Source organism: Octodon degus, unplaced genomic scaffold, assembly GCF_000260255.1.
Source record: "Octodon degus isolate 3935 unplaced genomic scaffold, OctDeg1.0 scaffold00002, whole genome shotgun sequence".
Classification (NCBI taxonomy): Eukaryota; Metazoa; Chordata; class Mammalia; order Rodentia; family Octodontidae; genus Octodon; species Octodon degus.
This window is the reverse complement of record NW_004524578.1, coordinates 26,006,119-26,015,423: the sequence shown is the minus strand read 5'-3', so window position 1 is coordinate 26,015,423 and position 9,305 is coordinate 26,006,119. Positions and strand designations below refer to the sequence as shown.

Here is a 9,305-nt window from a genome sequence, read left to right as displayed (position 1 = left end):
TTAGCAAAAGTGTGAAATCACATATTTTGCACGTGCTTAACATTTCTTAAAACATTATCAAGGTATAATTTGCAAACAATAAGCTCCTCATATTTGAACTACACTATTTAATGAGTTTTGACATATGTATACCTCCACAGAACCATCACCACAATCTATATGATAGATTTCCTTCAAAAGTCTTCTGGGGCCCTTTTGTAATCTTCCTGCCCTTCTTCCTCATCTCTAGGCAACCACTGCTTTTTTTCTATGTGCATAAGTTTAAAATTATGTTTGAGCCCCTCATTCATTGACAGGAAAGTCCTATCCTTTCGTATACAGTACTGTATAGATAGGTCTGGTTTACATCTAAAAATCTGCAAGAGAACACACTGATAGGTTCCTAGCGTCCTAAATCTTTGGACTAATTCTCAGTGTGGCTCTTGTACTAATAAAATCACGTTTACCTGAAAGACTTGCTAGACATATAAATTCTCAGGTCTGATCTCAAGCCTACTGAATTTAAAACTGGAGATAGGACTCCACAAAACTCCTTTTTTTTTTTGAGCCAGTCTTGCTATGTGGTTCAGGCTGACCTGAAACTCACTATGTAGCCCAGGCTAGCCTCAAACTTGTGGCAATCCTTATGTCTCAGCCTCCCAAGAGCTGAGATCACAAGAGTGCACCACTACACCTGGCCTTCCACAAAATTCTGATGTATAGTAAAATTTGAGAATGAGTAGTTTGGGTTATTGTGCCTACTTTGCCAGAAGGCAATAGATTTCTAGACTAGAATCTAGAAATCTATCTCATAGCTACAGGAAAATCTGTATTTTGAACTTACCATTTAAGGTATATTTTAAGTAATAAATGTTTGATGAAAACAACAATATAAATTCTTTTTTTTTTTTTAGTTTAAAGGTTTTTATGCAGAGATTATAAAATATACAAGAGATAATACTATAGTGAATCCATTAGCAAATTCCAAATCAGCAAATTCATCAGCAAAGCTCACAACCTGTTTCATCTGTGCTACTGTCTGCTTCTTCCCTCCCTGCACCATGATGTTATTTTTCATCTACAAATGTTAGAATCGCTAACAATAAAAGCTATTTACAAAAAAACCCCCATGATACCATATCACATCAAAAAAATTGTAGGAATTTCTTTTTTCTCTTTACATTTTTATTGCAACTGTATTTGTAACTTAAAACTTCATTACAAAGCTTGTCAAATGTTTCAAAAACAAAATTAAGAGCAAACTGTAGGTAATATGGAAAAATGCAGCCCGTGATACCAAGCTCTCTCCATTATCAGGGAAAGAACTGCAGTCCCTTCCACCTGACCCTAGCCTTCGAGGTGGGTCCAGCACAGAAAACACTGCACCCCACTTTCCAGTGCTAGGAGAAAACAGTAAAAACAGCAAAGAACAAACTGCTTGCATACATCAACATTAGTAAAATACTGGCACTTTCACTAAAACAATGCTTAGATTTTTAGGATACAGAATGCTAGACTAGCAAACCCACTTCCTGATCATATTCACAGACTATGTTACACACACTTCAGTTGCAGAATGAATACTACATATAATAAAGCAACACTACCTAAGCTTAATATCAAACTATACAGCTAACATTTAGTTTTTCTAATTTATCACATCTATTTGCATTTGGTTGGTTCCAACCAGAATCCAAACAGAGCGCAAATATCGCAGTTACCTGACTTGTCTCATCTGTTTTATTTGTAGGTTCCTTTCCATATACCCTCTTAGGGGCCAGGGAGCTGGCTCAGTAGAATAAGCGCCTGCCTGGCAAGTGCAAGGGCCTGAGTTCAATCCCTGGTTCTGGAAAAAAAAAAAAAAAAAGAACAATCCATATACCATCTTTTTCTGCCTATAATACGAGTGGGGTGATCAAATAATATTGTGAAGGTTTAAATATTTTTTTTAAGAATAGAAAATAGGAGCTGGAGACAAAGTTCAGTGGCATTAGCACCTGCCTGCCAAGTGCAAGGACTGGAGTTTATCCTTGGTACTGTAAAACAAAACAAAAAAGCATTAGAAATGATACAAAAAGGGGCCAGGGAGATGGCTCAGTAGAATAAGCACTTGCCTGGCAAGCACAAGGGCCTGAGTTCAATCCCCGGTTCTGCAAAAAAAAAAAAAAAAAAAAAAAGAAATGATACAAAAGTTCATTAAACAAAGTAGTAGGAATTTGACAATAGTTGTTGTGTTGCATAATGTTATCTTCAAATTGTTTAGGTTACCAGATATAAACCTGTAAAATTAGTAAGAAAAAAGGTTATAAGAAATTAAAAAGGAAAACAAATTTAAAAAGATTTGTGCATTAACTGCTTGTTTCAGTACATCAGCAGAAATCAGCAGTACAATTATCCAAACCATCCCGCAAAATTTTTAAAAATTAGTACAATAAAAGACACTCATAGCTGACCATGATGGTACTTGCCTGTAATCCCAGCACTGGGAAGGGTAAGGCAGGAGGATTGCTGCAAATTCGAGACCAGCCTGGTCTAGTGAGTTCAGGGTCAGCCAGAACTATACAGTGAGACCCTGTACCAAAAGCAGGTGTGGTGGCGCATGCCTGTAATTCCACCACTGGGAAGGCTGAGACCAGAGGATCACTGTGAGTCCAAACTGCGTAGTGAGACCCTGTAAAAAAATAAATTAATTAATTAAAAGAAAAATAGTACTTATAGGGTGCTGGCCTAGAGTACTTACCTAGCACATTTGAGACCCTGGATTCGGTGTTCAGTGCCAGGGAAAAAATGTAGTCTCAGGGAAAATCAGAAGTGAAAAAATGTGAGCTGTTCAGTGGTAATTGACAAAGGTCATTGGAAATTTCACCTTGTATATAACTGAGAACATTATGTATATGTAAATATTCATGGAGCTTCTCTATTGTGCTTATAACCAGGATTCTGCTGGACGAAGTAAGGATGTTCATCACACATTTTCTGTTCAAGAGAACATGCATCTTACATTTGATCCCCTGGCATCATTCATTCTCCTTACAGACCTCTGCACGGTGGTGAGTACATTCAATTACATGTTCCATGTGTTTTTACTAGATTTGGTAGATGCAGAGTTCTACTAATATAATCATGTGACAAGAAAGCTGAACCTTATAAAATTAAAGCTTAGTTATTTGTCTAGATATATAAAATGCGGGGCTGGGGAGATGGCTCAGTGGAATAAACGCTTCTCTGGCAAGTAGAAGGGCCTGAGTTCAATCCCTGGTTCTAAAAAAAAAAAAAAAAAAAAAAAATGCTTCTAGGTAGATTTGAATTAGGAGAAGCAGAGACTTGGACAAGTAATTTGCACCCTTATTCTAACCAGTGCCATAAAGCAGGGGCTGACTTGGGTGAAGGCAGCTCCCCAGACCTCCTTCCTCAGAGTCAGTAATTTGGTGGAACAGCTAACAGAGCTCAGGAAAACAGTTTGCATATAGATTCCCGGCTTTTTTCATTTGTATGTGTATGTGTTCTTTTGGTTTTGCAGTGGGGGTTGGGGGTTGAGACAGTATCTCGCCATGTAGTTCAAACTCACCTTGAATTCACTATGTAGCTCAGTCTGGCCTTGAATTTAGAAGAAGTCTCAGGCTTCTAAGTATTGAGGGTTACATGCATGTCCTACCACATCCAACTAAATTATTGGCTTTTATATAGATACAACTCAGGAATGGCCAGATGGAAGCGAGGCAGGGTGAAATATGAGAGTTGTCATACCCTTCCATGCCCCCCCAGACACAAGCCACTCTCCCAGCACCTCCCATATGCACCAAGAGGGAAGCTCTGTGAACCTTGCAGTAGGTTTATATGGAGGCTTTATTATGGAGGTTTTCTTGGTTACTAAATCTTTGATCACAGAGATTAATTCACCCTAAAATCCTTCAGGCTAAAGGGGTAGGGGATGAGAAGAGGGGATATGTGGGTGAAACTTCCAGTCCTCTGATCACCTGGACATTTCCTCAGACATCCAACCCCAATTCTTTAGGGCTTTCCAGAAGTCACTTTAACATGGACTGAAGTGTGATTGAAAGGGGCTTGTCATTAATAACAGAAGATACTTCTTTTACCACTACTCCAGAGAGGTTTCAGGAACTGGGAGTGAAACCTAAATACTATAACAATACTGTTACCACTTAGAAAATTACAGGGGCTTTTGGAGCTATGGCCAGGAGCTGAAGATAAAAGCATATCTATCTATCTGTCTGTCTGTCTATCTATCTATCTATCTATCTATCTATCTATCTATCTATCTATCCATCTTTCTTGTATCACAGATGCCATTTCCATTTTTGTTAATGGGCCTAGTGTAAAAGCCTCCATTTCTAGGCATGGTGGTGCATGCCTATAATCCCAGCACTCATGCTGAGGCTGGAGGATCACTGTGACTTTGAGGCCACCCTGGGCTATATAGTGAGTTCCACTGAACTACCTAGTGAGACCCTGTCTCAAACATAAATAAATAAATAAACAAACAAACAAATGCCTTGATTGGAGCTGTTTTGTATATCTGTTTGCACATTAACATCTCTTTCTGTGCAGGCCCGGGTCCTTTTTGTGCTGATTGTGCTGATTCAGCTCTCCATTCTCATTACGTTTAGATATCTAGCATATCCAGAACTTAAAGGTTAGTCATGGTTCCTTTTAAGATACCACAGTGTCCTCACTATGACTAGGTAATGAATAGCAATGTCAGTTGTCTTAAAGTAAGCTGTGTGGGGCACATTCTTCAGCCTCACATACTTTCTCCGTAATTCAACCTCCCCCAACACACACACACACACACACACACACACACACACACACACACAGTTGTGCCAGTATTGGGCTTTGAACCTGTGCTGAACAAGTGCTCTGCCATGAGCTCTAGCCACTCTTTTTTATCTTATTCAAGATAGGATCTTGCTAAATTGCCCAGGCTGGGCTTATGCTTGTGATCCTCCTGTCTCAGCCTTCCAAGTTGCTAGGATTACAGGAGTGCCACTGTACTAGAGTCATAATACTCCTATTTTAATATATATATGTGTGTGTATATACATATATATACACACACATATTTGTTGCTACATGGCAGTAAAACAAGGCTCAACCAAAATGAAAATTGCAGTAAAGCTCAAAATGTTTTAATACACTTAGCTAATATGTTATATATGAAATACTTTTAAAACCTTATTAACTCAAATAAAGATAAGACACTAAACAAAACTTGACAAAACTTAAATGGTGCATAATAAGTTTGAACTGTATGCACACAGCAGACTATAGAGGCATTGTAAGGTGATTTGACTGGGGTACCAAATTTCTCCTAACATGAGTCTGTCTTTTTGAACCATTTCTGATCTTCACTGTATGAACCAGAGCTTAAGCAGCCTATATAGACAGAGGTCCTAAACTCTGTGAATAATTATAATGAACAGTTATTTATTATTCTTACTGTGATCATTGTGCACATTTTTTTTTTCTTTTTTTTCTTTTGGTACTGGGGATCAAACTCAGAAACTTATACTTGCCAGACAGGTGCTTATGCCACTGAGCTATCTCCCTGACCTGAGTCTGTCTTTTTATGTGTCCCTGACTTTATTGGCCAACCTACAGAGTTGTCTACAGATACGTGGAGGTATATTAGTAATTAAATTTAATTAGTAATTATAATATGAATTATAAAGCTGTGAATGGAGAAGACACTAATTCCTAACCAGATTCTTTCCTACTCTTCATTTTTTTCTTAAAAACATCTCTTAATGTAGAAAAACACTGAATGGCCGGGTATGGTGGCACATGCCTATAATCCTAGCACTTGGGAGGCTGAGGCAAGAGGATCATTGTGAGTTCGAGACCTGCCTGGGCTACAGTGAGCTCAAGGCCAGCTTGAACTGCATAGCAAGACCATATCTCAAACACACACACACACACACACACACACAAGGAAAAGAAAAGAAAGACATTGAATGTACACAAAAGAGAATAGCACAATGGATGCTGTATAATTAATCAGATTTAATAATTACTGTCATTCCAACAACCATGTTTTGCCTAGCTCCTCCCCTCATTCTTAGTGGAATATCTTTAATCCAAATTGTATCACTACAAAAGTTGTTTTACTTTCCAGTTGAGAAAATAACTTCTTAAAAACATAATCAGAATGCCATTAACGTAACTACAAAACCGAATAATAATTCCTTAATATCCAATATCAGGCTTTGTTCAGTTTTCTTTTTTTGTATTTAGTACAGGCTCTACAAAGTCTCACTACACAGACTGGACTCGTAGTGATCCTCCTGTTTTCAGCCTCCCAAGCGCTGGGATTCCAGGTGTACACCACCATGCTCAGTCTCAGTTGCCGTCTCAGCACACCTTTGGGGCAGGGCCAGCACGGCATGCCGGGGATCAAACCCTGGCCCCTGCTTTTGCCTAAGTAGGTGCTTTAATCCACTGAGCTATCTGGCCAGCCCTCAGTTTCCTTCACTTATCTTGAATAATGTCTCCTTTGAGCCAACTTGTTTAAATTATGGTTCAAACAAAAGTCTACATTTTACATTTGGTTGCTACATCTTATCAATTTCTCTCAATCTATACTACGTCTCCCGCCTTTAAAAAGCATGTTGCTGTGTGATGATGGATCTAATATGAAGACTTGCAGTTCTTGATAAATATGAGAAACATATATATATATGCCTTTTGTCCATGTCTATGCAAAATGTCTCACAACTAAACCACTCCTTTAAACTTTCTGCGCTCTGTAATTCTAAATTGACTCACTGGGATTCCGAATGTAAAACGGTGTCATCTGCATAGGTGCCATGTAACAAAGGGTTTGCTGAATGTAGAGCAGGTAGCGCATCAAAGTCTTACAAAAATTGATACAAAGAAGTTAAATTTTATATGCATTCATTAGTTTTTTTGTGTTTAGGACCTCCAGGATTCATAAATTTGACTTCATTTTCCCTTCATGTCTTGAGCAAAATAGACATCTTCTACTATTCTGTGTTGTTGCTGACCTCTTATACAGTGCTTGGTAAGTAAATTAATAAATTTGAAATTGTAGAAAATTCTTTTATTTTTTTACTTTCGGTCTTTTTGAGGCAGGGTCTCACTATGCAGTTGAGCCTGGCCTTGAACTCACTTTGTAGTGCAGCCTGACCTCAAACTCACAGTTATCCTCCTGCTTTAGCCTCCTGAGTGCTGGGATTATAGGTATGTGCCACCTCTTTTTTTTTAAATAGGGTTTACTCTGTAATTTAGGCTGGCTTACTCACTATTGAGCCCTGGCCTTGAACTCATCCTCAGCTGCCTGAGTGCTAGGATTACAGGTGTGCCACCTCACCTACCTTAGTCAACACCAAGTTAACATAAGGGTACTGAGAAGATCATTAAACAATTATTCAATAGAAACATAATAGAAGATTGAATTTCAGTTTAAATGCTGCTCCTAGAGCTGGCCAAATAGCTCAGCAGATTAAGGCGCCTACAAGCAGGCTTAGGGGCCGGGGATTTGATCTCTGGGCCTGCTGTGCCAGTCCCAACCCCGGAGCACACTGAGACAGCAATTGAGACTGGGCGTGGTGGCACACACCTGTAATCCCAGCACTTGGGAAGCTGTAAACAGGAGAATCATTATGAATCCGATCTAGTAGTGAGACCCTGAACACCCTGTAGACCCTTCCCTAAAATACAGGGGAAAAAAAAGCTACTCCTCAGAGCAGCCTTCTTGGACTGCCTTAAAGTTTTACCCCTTTTTTGGGTCACACTTTTAATTTCTTTATCAAAAATTAAGACTACCTTCTATGTTTGTTATGCCTCCTTATTATCATTTGACATCTTGTCTATCTTGTTTACCTCTGCTCAGCCCTTAGCCCGTAGTTTAGTGTATATCTAGTAATATGCATCTCTTAAAAATATCAAAAGTAAGAGAAACTAAGGTGAGTTTTGAGTTCAGGCACATCTGAGATTGTCAGCTGGGCAGATGGTTATACACAGTACTTAGGAAGTCACTTAGCCAGCTGTGGAAACAGCAAGTACATCAAATTCTTTTAGAGTTTTGCTTAGTTTCTTCAGAGACTAACAGTCAGCTAGCAGTGGGTTCGTCTATTTGTTGCGTTGTCTTAGTCTATATATTTGGACTTCACTCAATTAGTAACTTTCACCAGAGAATAAGCTAAAATTATAACAGTACATTTTCCTGTGACAGACTGTAGTGTATGCCCTTTGGAGGTAAGTTCTTTTGTTAGAATTTGAAGGTGTTTGTGGGCTGGGGGATAGCTCAGCAACTCAAGTGCCTGCCTGGCAAGCGCAAGGCCCTGAGTTCGATCCCCAGTACCAAATAAATAAATAAAGGAAGGTGTTTGTGAGACTTGTTTTACACTCAGGGTCAAAGCAAACAATTTTGTTCCTGGGCTAGGTAAAAAAAAAAAGTTAAAGGGGTAGAAGTTGTTCCATTAAAAAAGTTGAAGCTAAGGGAGTTTTCATAATGTATATGTAAGAAAATTGCCTATCGTTTTCTTTTTTTAAAAAAAATGTATTTAGTACAGGGTCTATAGGGTCTCACTGCATAGATTGGACTTGTAGTAATCCGCCTGTTTTCAGTCTCCCAAGTGCTGGGTGCTAGGATTCCAGGCATGTGCCACCATGCCGTTTCAATTGCCAGCTCAGCATACCCCGGGGGTGGGGTTGGCATGGCGCACTGGGGATTGAACCCCCATCCCTACGTCTGCCTAAGCAGGCACTTTTTATCTGCTGGGCTATCTGGCTGACCCATTGCCTATGGTTTTAAAGAGAATAAGGGATGGTATTTGCATTTTGAGAGAGGAAGTCTGACTGCCTCTTGTTAGTCTTGACAATATAGTAGTTCCAGAAACTCAGACACTGAGAAGGGGCAGTAAATAATAGAAAGCAAATAATATTCAGCATGGTGTTCTAGTTGAGAAATTTAAAAAGCAATTTGAAGTGTTCATGTTGACCCTAATAACATAGTTGCATTATAAAGTACAGTTATTCCGTATTTAACAACCTACCTGGTTAATGACTGTTCAGAATTAATGACTGAAGTGTATTGTTTGGACTTAGGACCTGCCACTCAGACTTAGGATCTGTCCTTTTCTTTCTTTTTTTTTTTTTTTTGGTACTGTTCTGAATATCTTGTTGATAGAGCCTGAGTGTCTTTTTGTTTTTTTGTACAGCATACTGTTTTTATACATTCTTATAATTTCTGCTGATTGAACTGTATGGTATAGTACTGTAGTTTTGTGTTGTATTTATACATTATAGTACTATATATTAAAGCTACACAAATAAAAGCCAAG

General features: G+C 38.7%; 1 protein-coding gene across 1 annotated transcript in view; it reads left to right on the top strand.

Annotated features, from left to right (window-relative positions):
* The window catches only part of Tmem62 (transmembrane protein 62), a 34,622-nt gene that overhangs the window by 20,773 nt on the left and 4,544 nt on the right, over positions 1-9,305 (top strand). Inside the window, exons 9-11 of the mRNA XM_023712521.1 lie at positions 2,916-3,029; positions 4,549-4,633; positions 6,917-7,021. Of these exons, the coding sequence (XP_023568289.1) occupies positions 2,916-3,029; positions 4,549-4,633; positions 6,917-7,021 (304 nt within the window). The remainder of the gene's footprint in view (positions 1-2,915; positions 3,030-4,548; positions 4,634-6,916; positions 7,022-9,305) is intronic.